General features: G+C 45.5%; 1 protein-coding gene across 14 annotated transcripts in view; it reads right to left on the bottom strand.

Moving 5' to 3' along the window:
• SEC31A (SEC31 homolog A, COPII coat complex component) overlaps positions 1–26,048 on the bottom strand; it is a 39,550-nt gene that overhangs the window by 11,048 nt on the left and 2,454 nt on the right. For 4 of the 14 annotated variants that reach the window (XM_069012957.1, XM_069012958.1, XM_069012959.1 and 1 more), the window contains 20 exons: positions 24,199–24,397; positions 23,042–23,137; positions 21,348–21,488; positions 20,204–20,346; positions 19,202–19,301; positions 17,794–17,955; positions 17,466–17,618; positions 15,828–16,067; positions 15,209–15,283; positions 13,116–13,166; positions 12,256–12,333; positions 9,983–10,058; positions 9,183–9,361; positions 7,699–7,825; positions 7,416–7,561; positions 5,567–5,740; positions 4,854–5,027; positions 2,245–2,337; positions 1,457–1,586; positions 110–466 (listed from right to left, as the gene is read on the bottom strand). In XM_069012957.1, coding sequence (XP_068869058.1) covers positions 110–466; positions 1,457–1,586; positions 2,245–2,337; positions 4,854–5,027; positions 5,567–5,740; positions 7,416–7,561; positions 7,699–7,825; positions 9,183–9,361; positions 9,983–10,058; positions 12,256–12,333; positions 13,116–13,166; positions 15,209–15,283; positions 15,828–16,067; positions 17,466–17,618; positions 17,794–17,955; positions 19,202–19,301; positions 20,204–20,346; positions 21,348–21,488; positions 23,042–23,137; positions 24,199–24,397 — 2,894 coding nt within the window. The remainder of the gene's footprint in view (positions 1–109; positions 467–1,456; positions 1,587–2,244; positions 2,338–4,853; positions 5,028–5,566; positions 5,741–7,415; positions 7,562–7,698; positions 7,826–9,182; positions 9,362–9,982; positions 10,059–12,255; positions 12,334–13,115; positions 13,167–15,208; positions 15,284–15,827; positions 16,068–17,465; positions 17,619–17,793; positions 17,956–19,201; positions 19,302–20,203; positions 20,347–21,347; positions 21,489–23,041; positions 23,138–24,198; positions 24,398–26,048) is intronic. The other 10 variants (XM_069012962.1, XM_069012964.1, XM_069012965.1 and 7 more) reach the window with 8 other exon arrangements.

Below are 26,048 nucleotides of genomic sequence, written 5' to 3'. Positions count from 1 at the left end.
AGCAAACATTTTGCAGAGCATTCACAAGGAAAAAAGTGCATATTTAACTGAGTGGGTGAAGACCGACCCCCTCCCTCCTCCCTGCCTGCCCCCCTGTCCAAGCGCAGACCTGTTCTCTGGGATGCAGGAAGGTCACTGGTTGCAGGCAGAGTACCTGTTGGTCCAGTAGGTAATGCATAAGCCACAGAAGTTGCTGGAGGTCCTGGCCTGCCATGCTGAAAGGATGTGCCAGAAGGAGGAACAGGGTAGGATGAGATGGGATTCAGGCTTGTTGGGGAGGGTTGAGGCTGCCCGGGGTACAGTGGGGAGGACATGGAGTGGGCAGGGGCAGAGGGCAGGTAGGAAGGGGTGGTGTTAGGGGCAGGGCTGGGGTAAGAGGCTGAAGCAGGGACAGCAACAGGCTGCTGAGGCTGATAGAGAGCTGGTCCCCCTGTTCCAGAGGAGTACTGCTGTGTGGCCTGATATGCTACAAACAGGGAGAAAAAACAGTCAGTCAGTGAGTTCATAACAGAGCAGCAGTTTCATCTGCCTCTGCTTCCTGACTCTCCTCTCTTCATCCCCCTACCCCCCGAAACCACTTACCTGCCCAGCCAAATCCTGGCTCCCACAGCTCTGCCTGCACTTATAGGACTGCTCGAATCCCCAGCCTGTCGCTGGGAGCAGGGAGGCACAGAGAGGATGGCCTTGGCTCAAAGGACTCCTCCTCTCCCACACACACTCTCCAGCCCAGAGCCACCATGCTGTTTGGGGCGGGCTGGGACACACGGACACTGTGGTCTTCTGCACCCCTGCCATCCTCACAGGGGTTCACAGGGCAGGGAAAGCCCTACCCCAGGTTTTTACAAAGGGAAAGCCCAGGCCAAGGAAACGAACAGACTCTGGAAGGGAATGTAAGCTCACAGGCTTTCACTGTGGGCCCTGCAGCCTATTTCACTGCCTCTGCCCATCTATGGCCATTTTTCCTACATCATGCCAGTAATTTCAGTCCTTGCTTTGAGTGTGTCAGGGCTCTGCCCCCTTCTTCACTCACCTCTACTACTGCTCTCATTTCCTCATCCCCTTTCCCATCTCCATGGAGCCCCAATGAGAAATGGATGGCCCAGATGCACATAGATGTGCTGTGTCCCTCCTTACCAGGCCTGTGCTGCTTTCCCAGGACTCAGACTTTGGAGTTTCTGACCCTAGCACAACCTTGGGCAAGGCCAGCTGTTGAGTGAGTCTGAGAGCTGTGGGTAGACACCTCAGCAGAGGAGGAATGTTTGACAGAGGGTGTCTGTCTGGACCCCATCAAGAAATGACAATACTCAAATGTCACCTCACCTTTCTCCCCACCCCGCAGGAACTGTGGGACTGGCTTGGTCTCAACACTCCCAACCACAAGGAGAGGACTGGTTATTCCTGAGTTAATGCTGGCCCACCTGGGTGGGAAAGAGAGGGGGAAGCTGCTGTTACTCACTCTGTGGGTATGCTGGCCGTGTTCCTGCTTGTGAGTACATGCTGTAGTTGGAAGATGTGGCTTGCTGCGGTGGCATGCTGGGGCCAACAGCACCTGGCATAATAAACCCTGGAGGAGGTGGGTTGTCTCCCTGCAAAAAGAAAAAAGATTACAGGAAAAATGGTTGGGAGGGACAGGGTTTAATCAGTAATGGTAATGCAGTGCTGAAGCAGAACTGCTGCAAAATGACCAGTTCACGTTTCAAGGCCCAAAACCACATTCCCTGGAGGAAGGGAATCACCAGCACAGGGGCAAATGCCTCCAAGCACCCCAGTGCCTTAGGGTGCCCAGCACAGCACTGGAAGCACAGCTGGATGTGCAGTGACTTCAGCAGCAAGCAGAGCAGCACACACCTTCCTGCACAAGGAAGAGCTCCCTTCCCGTACTGCCTGGTGTTCAGGCAGCCCGAGAGCACCCTGCCATCTTTCAACTAAACTTAAACGTTAACTCTGAAGCTTCTAATCTCCATGGAAAAGGGGAAAGGAAAAATCATACTTCAAATATTCCAGTGTGGGGCAAGGGTTGGGGAGACTCAGGTCACACTGAGCTCCCACTCAAGGCTTTCCAGTGCCGCTCATCTGGGCATTGGTGAACAAAAAAAGTAACGAGATGCAGAGGAGTAAAACCAGAGCACACATGAGAGCTGCTCCTTCCATCTATCTGTACCAGGCTGTGCCAAGTACACAGACTATACCAGGGGACATACCGGGGTGGAGCAGAGGCTCAGAGAGGAATAATGAAGGTTATACCTGTATGTCAGAGGGACAGCCTGCAGGAGGATGGCTGGGAAGGGCAGTAGGAGTTTTGTTACTCCAGGTAGTGACAGTAGGGGCAATTCTAACCTGAATCGAACAAAGAAATACCAATCATGGAAAACAAAACAATAAAAAAGTCTAAAGGGTTTCACAAAACAAGATGCAAAGAAGTGAACACAAGAAGGTTTGCATGCTGGCACTTGTAACAGCCATGAAATCTCAGAGGAAGAAGGAAATTGCATTCAAGACAGACAAAAATCACTGTGCACTGGAGCCAAAGTGAATTGCAGAGTGAGGACGAAGCACAGTGGAGTTGCAGCTGCAACAGGCTGTGGAGCAAGTGCAGTGTTACCTGTGCCAGTCAGCCAGGTCTCCAGCTTTCAGCACATTTTCCTACTGCATACGGCCCCCCCGCCATTAGTCCATGGCAGCGAGCATCACTAACCACAGCTGCAAGCCCCAGGTTCCGTGTTAAATTCAAACATACGCCTCACACAAAAGGAGTCTGTTTAAACTGAGCTTCAGATGAATTTAAAAAGGTTAAAATCTGATATTCAGCTCTTGCACATGCACAAATACACATCATAATGGTAATTGCTCCCCAGCCAGTCTCCCGTAGCTCCTTTCCTCTATTTTCCTTCTTTGCCACTCCAAACGGCTTCAATTCCATACAACCACTTCTACCTTTCTGATGAGACGGAAATCAAGAACTTCCTGTGCCTGTCACATTCCTGAGCAAGGAGTGGGTGTGCTGCCCAACAGCAGGACAACATGGCTGGCATAGGCAGAGGGAAAGCTGTGACCCTGCAGTCCTGGCTGGCTCAACTGGCTTCAGTCTCTGTGTCTCTAGCTGCACACAGTGCTAGGCTAATGGTGCAGTCAACTGCACAACAGCCACTGCTAATGCCTGCATAACTCATCACTGGAGTGTCTAAAAGACTTTTTCACCCCCTTTCATGCCTGGTTTAGTCAGATGAAAAAGAGGGTTCACAAAACTATGCAAAAAGGAATCCAAATGTTAAGTGCATGTTCCTATTTGGGACAGCAGTTAAACAAAGGCTGCCTCAAGCTTGAACAAGTCACGCTTTCTTAAAAGGAAGTCAAACAAAGCAAGTGTCCTAAGACTCAAATATGTCATTTCTCTCCATTCTGGTTCATCAGCTCAGAACCTTTCTGACTGACACCTGTCCCCTTCAAGCCCTTCCTGCTGAGGATGAACTCCCTGAAAAGCCAGGACCACAGAGGGTAGTAACTCCCGGTGAACTTGAGGGGTTGTGATACACCCAGCCTTTAATGAGCAGGGCTTGCTGAAATAATTGCTTGAGGCATTCTGGAAACAGTGGGAGAAAGAGGGAGCTCTAGTTTAAAAAAACATTGCTCCTATCTCAACATCTAGAGGAGAGCTGCTATTCTCCAGAGCCAAACAGGAAACACACAGCTTCGCTTCTCAAGGCAACTCATTGCTTACAAGGAAGACGGCCAAAGACATAGACAGCACAGTAGACTTGATTATTAATGATGATGCATTTAAAATCATATGCAGTGGGGTTAGCAAGGTAAATCCTGGATGAATGCTTTGTCCTTTCTGAAATCTACCTTGCTAACACTCTGGAGAGAAGGCAGAGGCATGCACTGCCCAACTCCCCCCCAATCTTTCATCCCTTCTTTCTTTCCTGCCCTGGTTTTTCTGGCAGGCACTGCCTGAGAGCAGCACAGACAAGAGATACCTTCGCTTGTGCCAATCTCTGTGTAAGGAGAACACCCACAGCCCTAACACAGCTCTGCTCTCAGAAAAGACCAGCCCAGAGCACCTTTAGAGCAAGGCCAGATGAGCTGCAGTGCTGTGCTGGGGGATGAGAGACCTGACAGTGCTCTCTAAGCACACACACAGCCAGAGCTGCCCAACACACCACACTGCCCTGATGGCCAGTGTGTTCTCTTGTAGTGTCATCCTCAGGTTAGAGGCAAAACCAGGGAATTTTCCTCCCCCATTCCTCCTCTTCCTCCCTGCACAGCTCCCTTATTAGTCTTATACTCACCAGGTCTGTCTTGTAAGCCCAGCTCACTCTCAGCCTCCCCACCAGCCCATGCCCCTTACAGCTGGCTGGGAAAGTCTTTTCACAGCAGGCTGTACCCACAGCTGCTGAAATGTGCCCTCAGTTTGCTATTGCCACTGCTCAGCAACTTCTGCAGACAAAATCAGAGCTGGGGGTGGGAATAATCCGCCCCAGGGAGGCTGGTGAGCCCCAAGGCCTGCAGGGATGGGACAACACCAGGGACTGTGAGAGGGAGCACAGAGAACTCCTGCAGTGCTCTCCCACACAGCTGCTCTTGGCACTGAAGCACATTTTCAAACAAAGTGGGGAAAGACCAAATCTTCGGAAGCAGGCTACTTGATAAGGTGTTTAAAGAATGTTTCCAGATGAGAAGTAAAGGAGGCATCTGTACTGACTGACAGGAAGCACCAAGGACCTTCACCACAAGGCTCTCAGTAGAGGTTTGTCACACAGCCTCAGATCAAGAGAAAGGAAAAAAATTATTACATCCATCACTCTCCAGAACTCAAGCACCGTGTCCCTCCCTTATTGCCAAAGCCCATTCACCTGCTGGTAGTACTGCTGGGCTGGAGCCTGGGGCGCCTGCATCCGTCCAGCCACCGGGCCAGCTCGTCCTTTGGGCATGGGCTCTCTCTCATATGGTCCCTTGAGGCCATCCTGTCCCGCTGGGAGCTCCCCTTGGGCTCTGCAAAGCCTGTCCCGTAGCTGCACGATGTTTGGCTGCAATCAGAAAAGGGCAGTGAAGGGAGGGCAAATGCACTGCCTGGCACCCGGTGTATCACACCGAGAGGCAGAGTGGCCACTCACTGAAGAGCTCTCCCAGAAGCCTGCTCTGCTTTATTTCATTGGAATAAGTCTTTTCTGCATGAGACATGAGGCCATTGGAACTGCCTTACAAGTGCCTGCCTCATTCCCAAACCAGCCTGTCTACAAATATCAGCTGGTGGAAGATGAAGTCAGAAGACAACAACCAAATGTCATGTCATGGCATTCACTGTGTCTGGCTTTCAGGAGGGACACCCTTTGGCAGTCACTGGCTGCAGGCACAAGGGTGTGAAACCAAGAGGGAGCTGAAGTCTGTGCACGTCTGCCAGCTCAGTGAGGCCAGTGCAGGGTGAGGGAACAGCCTGGCTGTCACATCCCAAGGTGCATGTCAAGTGGCAGTACTGATGCCGAACTCCACTGTGAAGAGACCTTTGCTCCAAAGCACACTGGTTCACAGAGAGAGAGGGGAAGCAAAGAGCCTGAAGGCTCCATACCTGGTTGGAGTTGGCAGGGAGGAAGGTCAATGCTGCAGCCAGGCTTCCCTGAGCAGCCAGGAGGTTGGCATACTGGCTCATCTTCTCAGCCAAAAGGGCCCCCACGGCATTCGGGTCCACAGCCTGCGTGAGCTGCACAGCTTTGCGCAGGATCACGACCTTCTCTATTAAATCCTGAAAGAGCAGAAGGGGAAAAACCCACCCACAAGTGAGAACAATGAAGTGAAGGAGGTCTTGGCTAAGGACTGTTGTGGAGAGCTGCTCCTCAGGGCAGCCCTGCAGGACCCCTCTCACCCAAAGGGGAGCCCAAGCCAAGCGCAGGTTTCCCAAACAGCCACAGCTGCACCAAAGGCACGGCTGTTCCCAGAGGACGGAACAGCAACCACCCACCAAGCAGCTTCTAACAGCAAAGCCAGCAGAGTTCAAGAGAACTGCTTTCATTAAACAGGATTTCAGGGTCCTATCAGCACTAAGCATGTCCACCAAGTGGATGCTTTCATAAAACTATCTAGTGACAGCCTCAGAGCAAACAAACATCACAGCTGTCATCACTACTAGTGCCAGGCTGCTGCATGTTCATTTACAGTGTTTTAGTAAGTCAGCTCTTATCCATCTTAAAAGGAGCTAAAAACTCCCTTGGGAGAGTTGTCCATAGTTTTCTAGTTGTTACAGCAAAATGGTTTTCCTGATATTCACCAGAAATACTCTATATCTTGCCTTCCTTGCACATCCCCAAACACCAGAGCTGGTCTTGGTTGGGTTTCCTTCTAGTCCTAAATTACAGGAACATTTTCTGTTCCATTCTCTCATGTTTTTCTTACTGTATTTATAGTACAAATATTCATTTGCCAAAACGAAACCCCTTTTTAAAATCTTACAAGAGATTTAATGAGAGTGTACCACACAAAGGATTTCAACCATACATTACTAATAGATTGTTTTCTAACCATTTGTTTTTCCCAACAAATCAGCACTTCAAAAAAGGCAAGTAAAAAAAACCAACCAACAACTTCTATTGCCACTATCATAGTAAACAAGCCACCTAATTAGGACTTTAACAATATTTTTCAATTTTACTGTCTGAGAGGCCAAAGCCATGCAATCAAAATGCAAATTCAAACTGAAGGTAAATCTGTAAATAAAGCCCTCAAAATTAAATAATTTTGATAATTCAAAACTGGAGAGAGTTAATGACATGAAGCAAAACTCAGATACACATCAGTTCCTTCAATTAACTACACAATAGTCTCACAGTATCATCAAATAAATACTTTCCAAAACTCATCCTTCAAAGGCCTTGAACACATGGAAGAAACTAACATTGTACTATAAAATAAATTTTTCCATAACTACTTAATTCCACTCATCAATCCTATTCCCTCAAGATATCTGCTAGGAGCAATGTTTTCCACTGCTGGAAACCAAGCCTTGTATATGCAAACCCCTAGAGAAAACTCTCATGAGAGCCTTCCTACAATTGTCTCTCCAGATTTAAATCTAATTCTTTTGATTTCTTCTCCTGAACTTCCAAAAGTATAAAAGTCCAAGTATTTCCTAACTGCAAAAGATGTAAGCACTGAAAGACCCTTCTTTACCAAGACAGTAAGTACTACAATTGTTTTTACACAAGTGTATTAGCAGCACCACCCAAAGAACAAGGCAAGCACAAGGGCCACTGTACTTCCCAACACATTTTCCAGTAGCACATTTATGTGTTATTTTTCCAGAAAGGAAAGGCTTGCATCCTGATGCACATCAGTCAGCAAAGCTCTACACTAGGTAATTTGATTTAAGAGCCAAATGATTGCAGTCCATTATTTCCAACATTTTTCTTAAAAGAATTACCAACCTGAAGGGACAAGGGGCTATTTCCATCCTGAACTTTGGTCCAACAAGCAACGAGCTTATCCACATTGCCGGCACAAATGTAACACAGGCAAGCTTGTGTCTGCAGAACGCTGTCCCCCTCATTTTCCAGCCTGCTACCCAGGAGATCTAGATAAAATACAAACAAAGATGCTGGTGAATCACTCTGGTGATCCCTCCCCACCACTGCTGAAGCTGGGGAAGCAACTGGCCGAGCAAAGCCATGGTACTGCTCCAGAATTAACCAGTCTGTGAAGTATCCTTACCGCAAAGGGCTGTAAACTCGTCTGGCCTGGCATAAGTGAGCACAGCAGCCAGAGCCTCTCTCCAATTCTGCAGGTCACAAGACTGCACAATCTCTTTCCAGTTCTTTGTTACAACTGCAGTGATGAGCTGGAGCAGGACAGAGACCACAGTTAGAACCTTGGTAGGATTTCCTCTGTGTAATACACAGGATAATTTAGATCTGTTCCAGTGTACTCATCCCCACTGTATCCAGGGTCAGGACAGGTACATGGTTTTCAACACTATTTTTGCAGACAAAGATAATACACCAAGTACTTAGCTACAGGTCTTCTACACAATGAACAGGGAGAGGTATGGATTTTGTTTGTTAAACTGTTTCATTCAGCTTTAAGCTCTTGGTCTCAAGCTGACCAGCAAGGGGCAGTTGAAAAGGCTGCAAAAAGGAAGCAGCAAGTTGGCCGCAATATTAGCCTGAGCTGGGCTGTAGTATCCCTGTCCTCCACCCACCCACCCAGGCTGCCTCTGCACAGCCCTCAGAATGAAATTCCAGTTTCTTCCTTCTCAAACTCTGCCTCCAGTTATTTTGCTTTGGACAAAAGACAGACTTGGCAGCTGTGCTGCTCTTTAGTGAACAAGGCCCTTCTCATGCCAAGAGTTCAAGCTCAGAAACAGCTGAACAAGCAGTATGTGGGCAGTTTGGGACCAGAAAAGAAAAAACACCTGAACAACAAATGCAAGATCCTAACTACAAGGTCTGTCAGCATAGGCACAGATGACTGGCCAGCTCCTCATAAAAACACCTTTTCCTAAAGGATGAACTACAGTGGAGAAATTCCTTTAAAAGCTGCCACCCTTGCTAAACCAATTGTTCTTTTAAAGCCACTTCTCCTGTTTCAACCTCCTGTCACTACTTTCTCATACTGGTAGCAAAAAAAAAAGATTTGCACAAGCAGCATCAGCAACCCCTAGCAGTGCAAAAAGCTGAAAATAACAATAACCAGCTGGCCATAAGACACTGTCTCCTAGACAAAGGGTGATTAATCTACCCTGGGCATACTTTGCTCTCTCTTCTGTGCATGCAGTAAAACAAAGCATCAGCAAAATCTGTGAAGACCGATCACGGGTAGAAATCAACATGCTGCTGCTGGCCCTGAGCACAGGTCACGTGTGAAAAATGTGACAGAATGGCAGACTGAAATGTGCCCTGCTTAAGGTATTTGTCTTTATTGCTGAGAATCTGTTAGTGTACATGCAACTCAGAGACACTGGAGATGAGATAAAGAATACTCTTGTGCACTGATATTCAGGTGGTGTGCCTCTTCTCCCTTTATCAATGCATTAAAAAACACTAACAGAAATCCTTCTGCTCCGAGACCTTACAGACTTGAACACTTACTAACATCTGCCAGAAATAAACCTGTAACATGGCAAGAAAACTTCTAAGGTGAAAAAGGGAGTTGCCAAAGACATATGAGCATGTTAGCTCTGACTTGGAAACACATACCCTGGTAACTTTGCTCTGCATCTTGGCAAAGTACTTCTCCTGTGTCCGGGAGAGCAGCTCCTGCCCGCCGGCGATGGCCAGGATGATGGCATCGGCCATGCGGTTGTCGTGCAGGCACAGATCCACTGCGCTTTCAAAGTTCCCCGTCAGCAGAGCCTGTGAGATCAGCCCATCCACATCTGCAAGGAGACAGGGGTGCACTTCCAAATGCTGCCACAAAAGCCACTGAGAGATGCAGCAGCAGGTGACACTGTCCGACTGTACAATGCTGGCACAGCTGTCTGCAAACCAGCGGGCTCCTGGCCAGGTACTTACAGAGGTGTTCACCTTCACCTCCAGCCTCAAACACACAGGGGCACTGTCAAGCATTACTTACCTTGTTGCAGATCAAGTTCCTAGAGGTCTAAATGGCCTCTGAAACAACTACCTGAACAGTGCCATAAAAAGTCTAACCTCGACAGGGGTCAGTGGCTTCTGTGTTACTCAAGATCCCCTGGGAGTTTCTGTATGAACAGCACTTCATGCCTGACCAAGCGTGTCAACTTTTTTATCAGAAATCACTCAGAGCAGCTGCCATGTCAGCAGTGGGGTACACAAGTGCTGTATAACTTCCTTCCTTCCTCAAAAAAGTTGTATTTTTCAAGTGCCTTGAGACTGCGTGATAATGCAGTTAGAGGCAAGTAATTACAACCCTTCACAATCTGTGCAGAATTTGCCTTCTCACTGGAACACCAGTATCAACATCAGTACTTATAAATATCAGTACATACAATGAAATCAATATCAAGGTTTTTTTGTACCTCCACTAACAGAAATGTTAAATGTTGTCTTTGCAGATCCCAAATCTTCAGTTTCTTTTTTATGGTCCTTCAGCGTCTAAGAGAAAGGAAAAGCATGATTTTTGAGATTATGTAAACACTTAGAAAATAAACACATTTTAAAACCATATGGCTCTTGCATTGCAAGTTAAATTTAGAACTTCAGACTACCAGTCAACTCAGAGATCATTAACTCAGAAGGGAAGGTTATCCCTGTGTGCTAGTTTGGGCAGAGGTGAAGTCACTTTTCTTCAGTATTGTCCTGGAAACAGTGCTGATAATGAGATGTTGTTGCTTTTGTTGAGCAGCACTTGCACAGCATCAAGGCCTTTTCTACTTCTCATACTGCACCTCCAGTGAGGAGGTGGGCAGTGCATGGGAAGCTGGGATGAGACACAACCAGGACAGCTGACCCCAAACTGACCCCAAGGGATATTCCAGGCCATATGACATCATGCTCAGCATAATACAAAGCTGGAGGAAGAAGAAAGAGGTGGATGTTTGGAGTGGTGGCATTTCTCTTCCCAAGTCACTGTTACATGTGATGGAGCTCAGCTTTCTTAGGGATGAACACATGCCTGCCCATGGGAAGCAGTGAATTAATTCCTTGTTTTGCTTTGCTTTACAAAATAAACTTCCTTTATCTCACAAGTACCAGCAGTCAGACACCTGGATCCAGGGTACTGACTTGCACCTGTGCCCATATACACACAGCCCCCTCTGAACAAAGCTGGAGCTACAAGGAGAAAATCAGAAACCTTTTCTTTCCTCCTCTTTCAACTTTAACCCCTACCAAGAACAGTCTACCATTAATGCTACCTAGGTTCCACTTTGAATTCCAGCTCATCCTTGAAACCCTCTGCACTAGACATACACCCTAGTTTAAATAAGCAAATTACAGGTGAACACAAGCTTAATTTTCAACACAGAAGTCCAACGTAGCACTCAGTACAGGAGTGCTCAGTGGACAGAGGCTGCTTTTTTTATAAAACTCACCCAGAATTAAGACAGAGACCACTTTGTGCAAGTACCTGGATTTTGGCATTTCAAACAAAACATTTCAATAATAAAAAATAATATCAAGAGGGAAGTCTCTCTCCACCATCAAATTTCACAGCACAGGCTAAGCAAGAGTGCAGAGCCTGACCCACAAACTGCCTCCTCTGTCACAAGCCACTGCTCCATACATGAAGGGGGTTCAGGAACACCCTGCTTGTTCAGCTAAACTGAAGGACACAGTCGACCAAAGATAGGCCTTTGGATGGGAAGCAAGTCTGAAACAAGCTTTATGTTGGGCTCATGAAAAGGACACAGCGCCTGGAAAATTATTTCGTTGTCAGATAACACAGGATGTGTGTTTGGTGTCAGTTGAGATCATGTTGTGACTATCACAGGACTAACGTGCCCATCCATTTACTTTATGTATGTGACAGCACACCCTGATGCATCACCAGTGGCTTCAGGCCAGGCTCACAAATATTTAGGTAGGCTAAGGTCATGTTTGGCTGTGAATTCTCTCCTAGAAGAGACATTTGTTATGAGACATCTGATATCTTCATGACTGCATACAGCAAAACCCTTACCCAGTCAAGATACACATGTCTGCTTCTACAGAGCCCAAAGAATTAACAAGCCATCAAGCACCTAACCAAAGAGAGCATTCTGGTTTTGGTGTCCTTAACAGGCTGTTTGTTATGTGGAGTCAAGTACACCACTCCAGCATGAGGAGTGAGCCTTAAACCATGGTCCCATCCCACAGAGAGCTGCAGACAGGCACCAAGCACAGGGAGCACAGCTAACAGCCCAAATTCTAACCCAAAAGGGAGACTGAGGGAGTGGGGAAGAATGAAGTTGGCCTGTTCACACAGCAGTACAGTATATTCAGTGCTAGTGACAGCTCACAAGGCAGGGGCTGGGTCCTTCGTGCTAATTATAGACCTGTCCCCATATGTGAAACACAGGGCTGAAAACAATGCTCTTCAAATGGTCAGACAGCAGCAGTAGGTGTAGGATCCCAAATGCTGGCATGGTGGAGCACAAACTGCCTGCAATAAACCTGGCTGAACATACTGCCTGAAGCAGATGAAAAAAATCTCAAGTAACTTAACAAGAGACCAGCTTTATCATTCTAAATAACTTCTTGTATTTCTGTATATCCTCAGCAGCAGGAAAAACCAACAAAATGAAATGCTGTTAAAAGGAACAAAGTCAACAGAGGGGAGGTCAGCAGGGTTAGTCTAGAGGGCAAGAGATACCTCTCCCAAGAACTGCTCCTCTGTAGTCTGGCCTTCATCACCCTCGTTTGGCACAGATGCATCAGATTCTGCAGGAGCCTTCAGCAGAGAGAAAACGCCATAAAAATCCACCAGCAAAAGAGGCAGAAGTACTTTGCATTGCAGAGTATAGTCACCTTCCCACCAAACAACAGTTAGAACCAGATGAAAATCACAGAAATGCATTGGGAATATATGCATCACAAACATGGTAGAGGCTGCTTCCTTGCTCTTTGTCATTACACAGTACCTTGTGCTGTTTTCATCTCAGCTGCCTCAAAACAGGCAACAAAAGCCTTCTTCTCCATTAGGCATCTACAGAAGACTCTGAACTGTCTGTGGCACAAAAGCAATGCAGTCCTGCTGTAGACTCAGGCCATTGCAATCACAATGGGCAATGCCTGCACTGTAGTTACCACTCTTGTAGGAAAAGTTACAGGACCACACTCTCAGTCCTGTTTTTGAAGCCTGATGAAGGCACTGTTCTTGAAATCAGGTGCCAGGCAGCAAGGCTCTGCCCTGTCTCACAGGCAGCACAAAGTGCCACAGTGGGCAAGACACGCAGCAGCAAGGAAAGGTGGAGGGACACCAATGAGACCCCAGATTAAAACCTGTGACTGAGAGCCCTTCATTGGAAAAGGAGGGGAACATCTGAGTGGGAAAGAAGTGGTTGGTTTTTTTAAATACCTTCATCCTACTGAATGTAGGAACTGGCCACATGCTGGATTATTTGAGACTTACTTTGGGACAGCTATCAAGTGAAAAGAAAAATGACTCTTACTTTGCAAATTACCATGGCATTATAGAACTAACCACAGAGTTACATACATGTGTTTGCCTACCTCTCCCAAGACACCATCTGCAAGACCTTCTTTATTCAGAGCAGATGTGATCTAGAAAACAACAGATTGAAGTAAGTACCCTTTTAAAGAGGCACCAAATTCTCAGATTGCAAAACTGGCACATGTAGCTACTATGTTGCTTGCACAACAGTTAACATGAAATTAAACATTTTAACATAAAACTAAAGCCATTTCCTTTTCCAGCCTGGTGATGGATTACTGCTCAGATCCCTACACCCCAAGCTCTGATGGAAACAACAGCTGCACTATGCCTTTAAACCTTTAATTGTTAACTCAAGGGCCTCAAACCTCAACTAGAGCTGCTGGAAACCACAGGAAAAAAAAGCAGTATCAGAACATGAAGGACAAAACTCTCTGTCTGCTCTGGTCAGGGAAAACAAAGCAGTGACAATCCTTGTGGAACAGGGAGCCTGACAGGAAGCTGAGCTTTCAAGCACATCAGGTACATGGCTGTGGACTAGGATTTTCCAAGCTACAAAAGAGTTAAAATGCTCAGCTTCTACTGCTTTGTGAAGCAAGTCGTGACTCCAGATTCAATTAGGGCTCTCAAAGCCAGCAATTTTATGTATAGAATTTCTATATTATTTCAGCATCAGGGAGCCTGGGTTTCACATTGCTCCTAAAATTATCTACTGCTTTTGGTATTGTAGGCTTTATTTTACCCTTGCAGGCTGGTTTGTGTAAAGAGCTGAGCTCAAATTGCCAGAGACAGTTTTCTCTTTCTTTTTTAATCACTGGTTTACAATAAAAATGAGAAATCCAGGACTTGGCTTGCATGAGAATCACAGGTTTTAAGACTATAACCCACCCTCCCATGTTCTTAACAGCTTATTACAGGAAGCTGAAATCTGTGATCCCTGTTTTACTTTCCTAATGCTACCAATAACAGGAAAACCAAGTTGTGATTTAGTGAGCTTTTCATCTGGGTATCCCAAACTTTCAGATGAGCTGTACTGTGTTGCTTCTTGACACTGAAGAAAGCATGGACTCAACTTCTATGGGGAATGTTTTTAGAAAATAGCTACATAAAAACAGGGCCTTGTAGCTCCTCTCATCTGTTTCTCAAATACTGAAATAATGGTGTAGGCCCGGCATTCCAGGCCACCCAGTTCAGCTGTGCCCATTTTCCCAGCTTCTCCCCATGCACAGGGCATATCAAACCCAGAGCAAGAGCAAGCAGTGGGCTTTAATCTCATGAGGTCACTCTGCAGAACCACCACTAAATTTCAACTGGATTTTCTAACTGAGAGCTGCTTTTCAAAAACAGGGTTACCCTTGCTGTGCTTGCCTTTGCACAAATATTTAGAAGCTGAGGACAAACTGTTATCAAAATCATGATTTTTTTCCATAATCATACTAATTTTGCCCTGAAGGACATTTAATTCATGAGCACAAAGACACTTTAATGGAGTCAATCTTGGAAAATAAAACATTAGTTTGATATAATGAAAATGAGTCAAATGTTAAAATGAAATAAAATCCTGGGTAGACAACTGAAAGCAACGAAGAGCCAAAAGGCACAGCAGGTAACTCCCTGTAACACTGAGTAAAAACCTTCCAACTGGGAAGAAAGGTCTATAATGATGTGCAAATTGTTTCCTGGTAATCCAAATTTTGCTTTTCCAAATGTAACCACATTTGACCTTTGGGGTTGTTTTTTTTTTTTTCTTTTTCTTTCAAAAATGAATTATGCCTCCCACAAACAAAAAAGACTACCCCAGGTTTTCCTAGTTAATGATAGCCTGAAAACTGCTTACGTGTTCTTCAACCAGAAAGCCTAAAAGCATATCCCATTCCATGATGCTAGAGTAGAAGGATGTCACGTGGCAAAGTTACATGACTAGCCTCAATCCATAAATATCAAAGCTTCTTGAGGGGTGAGAATTTCAAATCAACTATGGACAGTCAGATGCAGACACATCTCTGAAGTCTGTTGCCTGCTCTGACATTTCCATTGAACATCCATATTACAAGAAGACACAACTAATGAAAAAACCCAACAGAGCAAACTGTTTTCTGTAAGAATGCTAAAGTTACTCAGAAGTTATTTATCTCACATATCACACATTTACCTTCTTCCTCAGATCATCCTTCCTGTATCCTAAGAGCTCGAGGTACTTAACGCGTGAATCTTCTTCGAAGTTCACCTTTAAAAAGTTAAAGGCCATATTGCAATTTACAACTTTTCATTTTCTCCCTCACTGGCACAAATGACTCAGTGAGATTCACTGACTGAGTAGACTGAATGTAATAAAGAGAACTGCAAAAGTCTTCAGTGACTTGGGCAACTGAGCAGGTGGGCAAGGCTTCCATCTGGTTATTGTAGGTGAATAATCTGTTTATCTGCTTCACTTGGAAACCTCTAAATGCTTGGAGTGAGCAGTGAAAAGCCCATCTAAAGCTATCCCAAAGCTTTAATCCTTCTCACCAGCTCCCTGTACAAATATGTGCTGATGGGGGATATCAAAAACCTTCATCCACACCTTTGCTTTGCCATGACTTCTCACAAACACCCCTGACCCTGAGGACCCTCCCTCCTCTGCTGGGCCCCCTCCAGTGACCTGGCTTGTGGGCACTATTCCCACAGCCTGCAGCTTTTGGTTCCCAGCATCTGTTCTGTTAGTGCAGAAGGAACCACGTCCTGGCTTTCCCAGTCAGTGGGGAACTCCCAAAGGGCTGTTACCCTATTACCTTTAAGAAGGCCCACACGTTCCTCTCAAAGTCAGCCAGGGCCATGTCAATTTTCTTCTGACAGTAGCTGACAAAGCCCTCGGACTGCACAGCCTCCTGCAGCTGGTTTGAGCGGGCCAGGAACTCCTTCTCTGTGACAACCTGGCTCACGTAGACATGGGGATGCTGCTGCTGCTGCTGCTCCATGCCCGGCTGCTGTGGAGCCTTGGAATTCTCAAACGTCACCAGCTTGCCTCCAAACTGGAATTGAAGCACACATGCAGTATGTGAAAAGTATACAGCAGGGAAGCAAGCATGAAAATGTGTTTTATATAACATATATATGCTTATTGCCCAATAACTGAACACTCCTGACGTCTGCTCATTGATTTGTTCCCCCCCCCCCAATATTTCTATGCATTTAAGGAGCTTGTGGGACAAGTAGGTTCACATTTAATAACATTTATAAGCACAGCCATTCCTGTGCCTATTTTTTTCTCAGGCAAAAGACTGACCAGAAACTGAGAGCTAGAGCCATGGATTTATAGAGTACCCAGCATCAGTGGAGTATCTCGTGATACTGCAATGCAATTATCAAAGAAACCTATGCATCACTAAGTAAACGCTCAAGCATGATGTCTGCCCTGCTCTTGCCAGGCTGTTTAGCAGTTGAAATCCTACTGAGAGATAGACAGGAAGTTGTGACAACATTTGAAGAGGTAAAATCAACACAAGAAAATAATTAGGAGGGGCTTATGATATTATTTCATTCTGTAGCTCAAAGTTAATTTACACAGGCCAGTCCAGTAAAATCTGCCTTAAAAAAAAAAAAGCAAAAGCCTAGCCAGGAAAAAGACTGACACCTGGCTCCTAGAAAACCAGGACAAATAAGGGAAAAACCAACATCATAAAATGACACATCAGTCAGTGGCTAGGCAACATCACGTCTGACAGGAGAAAATTGCATTTAATTTGTGCATCAGATTGTGAATAAGCAGACACATGATGCTGAAAATTGAGAAATACTTCAGCAGAGAAATCAATTTCAAATGGACAGGCTAAAATCTCCAGAAGATCCCAAATAAATGGCCTGTGAGTTTGGAAAATAAGACAAAAGTGGAGCCAAAGAGCAGATGACTGCAAAAAGCGGAGCTTGCCATCCCCTCACCTGGCTCCTCTGCAAATCAACTGGCCATAGAGGAACCCTTGTGCTGCTACAGCAACTCCTGCTGCCTTGATCAGAGCTAACCTGAGTATTCTCCACCACGCTGACTCACATGAGTGCGGTCTGAAGCTATAGAAGTCTCAGATACTTGCCCAGTTTGGTCTCATTCCCTCCTCCCATTCCCCCCATGTATATTTGTTTACTCCAAAGCAAGCACTGCACAGAAATAAAAGCAAAGCCCTAATGCCAAAATACAGACTAACAAATGTCTGTCGGCAATGTTTCTTTTCCCCAAGCATTTTGGTCAGGCTTTTGCTGTCCCCAATGCCCTGTCTGGAAGCTGCCCCAAGCATCTCCCACTATGATGACAAACAGTAAGCTCTCCCAAGGTGGAGCACCACACTGAACTCCCCCCTTCCTAAGGGGTTTAGCAGGTGCCAGCAGTATCTCCCTACCTGCCTGGCCAACCCTGCCCATCCCGGTCTCCCCCTTACCGAGAAGGAAGCTCCCATGGGTCGCCGAATCCACTTGGGTGGTTTCTTCAGAGGCAACACCACACTCTGTGGGGCAGTCTGCTGGGGAAGCTGCAGGGGAGGCAGGGGCTGGCCTGTGCCAAAGGGATCAAGGTTCCCAAAAGACGAGGAGAGCTTTAATAACACAAGGGGAAAACACAGAAGTGACATTTCCTCTTATGAACAAAACATTTGTTTGTGCTGAAGTGGTACTCCTGCCAGCAGGGCTGCAGACAGCCACTGAAGACTTCCCATGCTTTGTCCCCCCCACCCTTTCTGTCCCTGTTCTTAGCTGGACAATTTTCAACACCTGGTCAACTTGCTTCTGCCTCAAGCCATCGGTGCTGCCGCCCATGATGGAGTAGACACTGATGCGCCCGTCGAAGGAGGCCGCAGACATGACAGCAGGGTTCCTCGGGCACCACTGGATATCAAAGCACCACTGCGTGTTCGTGGGCAGCTCGTACAGCACCTGGGGAGCAAAACCAAGCCCAACCAATCAGAGCTCTCATGGAGCACCCTGCCCAACAGCAACTATCCTCCCGTCTGCCCTGAGACTGGTCTGCTCTTGCTACTCCCCAGCAGTCTCCACATCACCATACACACTAACAGCGGGCAAACCCTGATGATCCCCAAACAGCTGATTGTCACATACCACTGCTTCATTTCCTTCTCCTGCCATTAAAGCTTCTGTTTAATCCACACAGGACAAATGATGCAGGTGGAGTGTGTCTGTGCTGTCCCACTGAGAGCTGTGAGCTGTCGACATTCACGCTAACTTATTCAAAGCTGATTTAGGTATCCCCACACACTACATGCACTAAGTCTGTTTTCACAGGAAAACTGAAAAAGGTAAAACCTGCACCCTGGGCAGACAGCCTCTTGTGCCCTGGAACAGATAAGCCCCCCTTACAGCAGACATTTAACCATAAATGAGGAGAAAGTCAAAGAACAAAATGCTAACTGTCAGCAAAATGCTGTCTCCCAGGAAACTGGTTTTATTTTTAATAAAAACATGCAGCATGATTCAACCACATGTAAAAGCTTCGTAACAGCACAGGATCCAGCTCAGATAACTCATTTGCCACTGTACAGCTCTTGCACTTCTGGGCCAGTGTCTGAATTTTAGAAACACTTCCCACTCCACAGTTGTTGCCCACTGGAGGCAAGGATCCCTCCAGCACGCCTGAAGCCCTTCTCATAGTCTAGGGACAAACACTGTCTGAAAAACAGATCTGCATTCTCATTGAAAGGTATCCCCAGGCCCAAAAGGGTGGAGTGGGAACACATTTGAGTGGCTCTCACTGATCTGCCACTATTATGGCAACCTACAAAATTCCTCCTGTCTGGATAAAGTTCTTACAGAAGGAAAAAGGCAATTACAACAATGATCCAGCCACACTGGACGCAAAACAAAAGAGTAGGAAGCATATACTTAGTTTAAGTGGAGCCATTTCCATCTCTTATAATGAACAGGGACATCACTACTCGGTAAGAGAGAAGCAGCAGGGACAAATGTGTAATATTGACAATATCAGGAAGGAATCCCGCACCACCAGAACACACTCAGAAAACACATGTAGCAAATAGGATAGGGAGAAACATCCCACAGAAGCATCCTTCCTAGGAATGCAAGCACAGGAACACATATGTGCTTTGCATGTGCTACGTCTGAGCAGAGATTTTTGGGGTTTTTGTAAGTGGTATGTATACAATACCTCGCCTGTGTTAGGGTTGGAGCAGAGAATTTTAGCATCCTTCCCACAGCTAAGTAGCAGCTCTGGATCTGCCATACTCCAAGCAATGGCCAATATACCCCTGCATGAAAAGCCACAACCAAAAAAAGCTTAATGTAAATGCAAAATGGTGATAAATAAAGCATATTTATAAGTTCAGCATCCCACGCCTAAATGCCCTCTCCACCCCTTCCTATTACAGGAGGAGGAATTTTTCAATGTTATCAGCCCTTGTTTTGTTAAAATAGATGTTTTCTATTTTCTGCATGAAAAAATATAAAGATGCAGCCATTGTATCTGAAAATTAAATGCAGTATTCATGTGGGAGAACCTGGGCATTAGTGTAACAATATGGTTTGTTTGCCTGCAGTGTCACTAATATCCGGCGTGCAAACCCAGAGGTAAAGTCAGTGACTAGAGATTTGTCAGCTTTTTATTAGCAAGAGATTCACTGGCAGCTGTTTTGGTAGAAGCCACAACACTGTTCTCCCTCCTTAAATCAAGCATTGGATTTGAGCAATAAGGAAGGTTTTATCAGCAATGAAGGAGGGACAAGAATTTAACAAAATCATCCACTATACCCAAAATTAAGGCACTGAGGGGCAGAGAAATGGTGCAAACCCACACATGAGGATGTGCCTGGGTGGACCTTTAGTACATTATTCAAGCAAAATCAACTACCATTAACTCTTTTTACCTTAGCTTCCTCTTCTTAAACTTAGAAACAAACTAGTAGCTTCACTGTTTCAGCAGCGTGGTGAGTTTATTTAGTTATTTAATTTTGGGACCTGTTCCCTTTGAAGTACCAAGTTCCAAAAAAGGCAAGTCTTTCATGGCACAGCATATAGCACTGCCTGCTGCTGAAACTGCCCCCTTAACCAAGCCTTCCTTCCCAGAGAACAGCAGGAAGTGAGATGTACAAACCAGGACAGCCACCAGCAGTGCAAAGACCATGGAGCACACCACGCTATGTAAGACTTGTACCTCGTGTGACTCTCCAGAACACGAAGTGGCGAGGAGGCAAATCTGAGGTCCCACATCTGAATAACAGGCAGCCTGTCATCCTCTGAGGCCAAAACCATCTGGGTGGCAACTTCAGGGTGCCACGCCAAGCCTGAGCAGTGCATCTGAGGGGCGACATTGGGCCAAAGCATCACATAACTAAGCAGCACTAAAAGAAAAAGGAAACTAGACCAAATACGTCTGTGTGCATGGTAAAACACTGTTGTGAGGGCATTTGTAGCTGTGTTTCTGGGCATTATTTCTGACTGCATTCAGCATGGATATTCTCCTTAATCCTGTGAATGAGGACACTTGTGCAGTTAGGTTTCCCAAGGTCCTCTCAGAGAGATTACACTGCGCTGACTTTTTCACAGTCCTACGTTTTAATGTAAAGTCCACCATATAAACCTTTTCCTCTACTACTTTTATTGATATTTTAATAAAAGCCAACATTAGGCAGAGGTTATTGTCATGAGAACAGTGTATCACAGGACTACCATCACATGATGAAGACAGCCTACTGTGCTGCTATGTCAGGCAACAAACACATAAAATACTGAGTTACACAGTTTATCAAAATAAGAGTGCTGTGACGAAAGAGCTACTTCACAACCACCCAGCAACTTTCATTTTTAACCCTTGCTGTATCTTTGAAGTTTTTTATAGGAATATTCTATTTAAAATAATACAAAACTATACAAATATGTCACTCTCCACAAGCTGAACAGGTTCTTTTTCACATTTAACGCTGCTTAAAGTGGTGGCATGGTGGTTATAACTACAGGAGGCAGCGCCCCTGTAACTTGCTCAACGCCACACTTCTCTGTGCCAAAATCAATAAAAATCTTTCTGTGGTAGCCCCAAACAGATCAGTAAGGCCTTTCTCAAAATTAAATCATCACTCTGATAGGACATCTGAGTGCCTTGCCTTGCTTCCATCTGCATCTGGCTATTTTAATTTATAATGCTGACAATCAATCTTGCATAAACATATTCTCAAGAGCAAACTGGGCCAGGCACCAGTGTCTCTGTCACAGAAGAAGGGGTGCCATGACCCATCCCCACACACCCAGAAGCACCCCACACCTCTCTGCAAGCACCCCAGCAGCTGCAGGAGAGAACTCACCCTGTTGTTGTGGTCACTGACTTTGATGATGGGCTCGTTCTTCCTGAGATCCCACACGGTGGCTCGGCCACTGGGGCTGGCGGATGCCAGGATGTGCTGGACTTGCCTGTTCCATGCAATGCAGCTGATGTCCTCCAGAGGCTGCCACACACACAACAGCCTGTCACAACTCCGCCACACTGAAGACTCAACCCCTGTTATTTTCAGGCCTTGCTAAGTGAGAAATCTGCAAGGAGACTGTCCCGTGTACTGGGTGTGTTCTGGCTCCTTTTCTACACATGCTGTAGGGTACAACACCTGAAAACACTGATTTAAAAGCTCCTAGAATTTCTCCGTGAAGTTATTTTCTGCTTTACAGTACTACACGCTAGTTACTGAATCAAGACTAAGCACAACTGTCTTCAAGAACACAAAATTACTCCATGAAAGTATATCCAGACATATGAACTGCTCTTTTGTCTTGGACTACTAGGTTTTTATTCAGGAAAAAAAAAGGTTTGCTCGCAGGAATTCCACGGGTTTTTTTATTCCCCCCAATGCTTATTTTTAGACCAAAAATTAAAAGCAGTATTAGCCCAGCCCTTTTTGCCCTATTATTTCTAGTCGTCATTACAAATATGGACTAAAAAGATATCTCAGCCTAAAAAAATCACTATTAGACATAAAAAGTCTTTTACAGGGATCTCTAAGGTAAGCATTCTCTTAAATGCCTATGTGTTAATAAATGACTTGAACTAAACAGAGTAACCAAACTCACAGAGTTTAAACTAAAAATCTTCAAACTGAAGATTACTTCTCATCCCATTTACATACTTTATTATCTCCAAATTATCATGCAGTAATAAACACATTTTCCAGTAACAATGAACTTCTGTGGAATTTTGTAACAGCTACAAAAGTGTACCTGCATTGAAACAACTTCCCCCCATTCTTCCATTTCCTTCACAAGGCACAAAGCACAAAAGACTATTGTTCTTCCCCACAGATCATCTTTAAGAGACACAGGCTAAATACTGAGCCTTGAGTACAGCAATGAAACCACTCCCTGACACCCACCAAGGTAACTGCAAAACCTACTGGCTCATGATGTGACTTCTCAGGAGCTGCTTTTTATCTTCCTCCTATTTTCCTCTGTGTACCTGCACCATCTTCAGGTTTGTGCATGCAGTGAAACATGCAGAGGAAGACTAAAAGACATCTAACGGCTATGGTATTTGAAAAGCAGTGTAACATGAGAGACTCAGCTTGTTGCTTGATAAAACACAACTTTTCTCAAAGACTAAGGGGACACTACAGCTTTCCATGGCCAAATACAATTTCTTAACAAAAAATTGCCACATGAAGACATGGCTGGCTTGTGCAGCCAGCCAAAACTGCAGGTCGGTTGTGGATAAACAAGACAGCACATCCAGAGTTGCTGCAGGGCAAGCAGAGCACACCACTTATCACATGGACCTGTGCACACCTGCACTTACAGGCACAGCCAGGACACTGCTCTCCAGGGGCTGCAAAACTAGCAGCATCCAGTCACCCTCGCATGCAGCTGCTACCCAAGTTAGACTTCAAGAGGCTTCTCCACCTCCTTTCCCTTGAGACAGCTTTAAAACTGCAAATTTCAATCAGCTCTCACTTAACTGCCATACATCTTTTTCATGAGTCTGCTCTGGAGAATTTAATAAATACAAATCTGGTACCTGCGTCTTCACTCCTGGTGTCATTGGTGTGGCAAAGTTGTTCAAGTCCCAGATATAGATTTCAGACTCATTAGCACCAGAGGCCACCAGATTAGTCTGTAAGAAACGTTAATAGATATTAAGAGTATTTTCAGCATCAGCTTTCCCAGTCTTAGCTGCTGGGAGGCATCAGACCTGCAGGACTCTGAATTTCCCTTATCAGCTCAGAATATAGGGAAAGATACAGGGAAAATAGGGCAGAGGAGGAAGTGGTGCTGCAGTTATGGCCACCACAGAGCTTTGCTCTGGACAGTGTGGCATTCCTGCCCTGCCCACAGTGAGTGCAGCCATCCAGAGCAATCCTGTACCTGGGATGCAAAAGTCCAGGCAGGGCAACATGAGCCAAGGCCACCAAGTGCCCTTTGGTCACATTTTGTGGCTGATGACAGGCAGGTCCTGAGTTCATAATGGGCAGATTCAGAGAGGACACAGTGAACACAGTACAGCCTTGCTGGAAGCAAGTGTGCAGGGACAGAAGTGCTATTTAGGAAACAAATCCAACTGAATTCTCACACAGCTGGAGGCAACAAGAAAAAACCAACACGCTGTATCTAGAGGGAAGTAAATGCTCATTGGTGATGTGGGAAGGATTCTTGGTTTTGAGAGCCCTTCTGCTAAAGAGGCCACATGGCTGTGTTTCCTTGCTGTCTCCTCTTCCCAAACAACAATACTTAGAAGTCTTGAAGATAGGTCCTTCCCAATCCCTAGAGGAGATACCTGAAAACTGATCTCACCAGGAACATGAATGAGAGCATGTAACTAGTCCCTGTGTGATTGGCACAATGAATGCACAGAAGCTAAGAGAGGAGACTGACTAAAGACACCCTGAAGACCACCTCTACTTCCCACATAAGCAGAGCTAAAAAGATCAACAAAATTGATGACGTAAACTGATGAGGGGAAGGAACGAACCAAACACCTCAGGCACTTTCATTCCCCATCCTGAAATGCCAGTAATGGGACAGGTTTTTCCTACTAAATACAAACAGACCCTCAAACACCAAATACAGTTTATGCTTTTCAGGGGACAGGAAGCAGCAGAAACATCTGAGGTCACAAGTCAAGATAAGCCACTCCTCTATTGATGGTATGTTAAGAGGAACAGCAGAAAAACCAACCTGGAACATGTTGACATCGAGAGCTCTCACTGGTCCCGTGTGCTTGTCTTTCTGGGCTATTATCACCTCAGCCTCTCCATCTATGATTTTGGCTGGGTCATACAGAATGACATTTCCATTTTCACCCCCAGCAATCAAGACTCCAGACACTCTGTCCCCCGAGCTCATGCTGTGAGGGCCCCAGATCAGCTTGTGGTACCTGTAAGACACAGAGGTCCCTACAGTTTAGAAACATCCACCACCAGCTCCCCATAGGCTGATACATCCCATTTTTCTTCCCTCCAGCTAAAGTCAGAGGAAAGCACTGCCTGCATTTCTTCCTGAGGACAAGTCTCTGCACTTACACCACCTTCTATTAGGAAGACATGCCCCAATTCTGCTCATAAACAAGAGGCACAACATGCACAACCAAAAACCCGTAAACTGATAACATCTCTAATGTCCTGGCTGCAAAATCAGGTAAGTGCTCCCAACTGCAGTAGGAGTAATCAAAGTAAGGGCTGTAAGCCCATCCAGCCACAGCCTAGAGAAAAACCTCTGTTATTTGCAAGCAGCTTCATACAGGAGAAGAAACAGGTGAAACTAGAAAAATTCCATACCCTTTTCCATATCTGTGCTTTTGGATGTGCAAGTGTTTTGTCTGCCATAGCAGGGGCTCAGCACATGGTTTACTCACCTCACAAACACCTCTTGGACCACAGCCTGTTTTCAGGTTAAATCATGAGGAATCAAACATACTTCCAAAAATTAAGAACTTTCACACTATTGTGTCCATCTGTAAATACTCAAATTCCCTTCAACTCAATTACCTTCCTGCATAAGCAAAACAGGATTCTTGTGCCATGCAAAGAATGAATATCTTCCACATAAAATGACACAGCCACCTATCAGCTCTTATGCAAGCAGAAAGCAAACCCACATTGACTGGAAGGTGGCAAGGAGCTACCTTAGCATTCACTGTAATATCATTAATCTTTGTTATCTCTGGGCAATCTTCAAGTGATTTCTTTAAATCACAGCAACTTTAGCATGGTAAGATAAATACTGCAGAAAGCTACCCAAAGAGTGTATGCTGGGTGAGAAATACCATAACAGCCAAGTGCTCAGGCTCCCAGTGTTGAGATTACAGCTGGGGTTCATCAAAGAATGGTGCTACGAATGGAAATTGGTCTGTGATATCAGACAGACCCATTCCTGGGTATGATTTTTATGCTTCTGCACCTAACTATGCAAATTTACGAGAAATTAAGTGACTGACAGGGTTGTCCAGGCACCACCAGCAAGACTGAACAGGACTTAAGATAACCCAAAATGAAGGCAGGGAACGGTGAGGAACAAAACCCAAAATTTAACTGTGCAATTACTTTTCTCTTGCCCTTTACTCTTTCTAAGATAAAGTAAGGTTCTATAAAAGCAGCTCAAATCTTTCCTGGGAGGGCAATTAAGGACTTATCTTTTGTGGGTCTAAGCACCAGGACATTTTCATTAGCTGGAAACCAAAATATAACCTGATGTATACACTGCTATCTAATCTTTAATTAAAAACAAACAAACAAACAACCCTCAACCTCCTTTTTAATGCATTTTCTGGGGCAAAGTCAAATCCTCATGTTGCTGGTCAAGGGAGTTACTTTACAAGGAGCACTGCATCCTGGCTATAAGGAGTGCTTCTAGAAATCCAGTAAGCAAATAGCAAGTCTTGAAGAATCTCAGTTATAGCTAAAACAAGGCAGAACAATGAAACTCAAAGATCCAACACCGTGTCCTGCTCTGAGCAGGTCAGTAGGACATGTTGACATCAGCTCTGCTCCCAGAGCAGGGCATTTAAAAAGGGACTGTGGCTGTTGCAG

The sequence above is a fragment of the Aphelocoma coerulescens genome, chromosome 4 (genome assembly GCF_041296385.1).
Source record: "Aphelocoma coerulescens isolate FSJ_1873_10779 chromosome 4, UR_Acoe_1.0, whole genome shotgun sequence".
Taxonomy (NCBI): Eukaryota; Metazoa; Chordata; class Aves; order Passeriformes; family Corvidae; genus Aphelocoma; species Aphelocoma coerulescens.
This window is presented reverse-complemented; position numbering and strand designations above follow the sequence as displayed.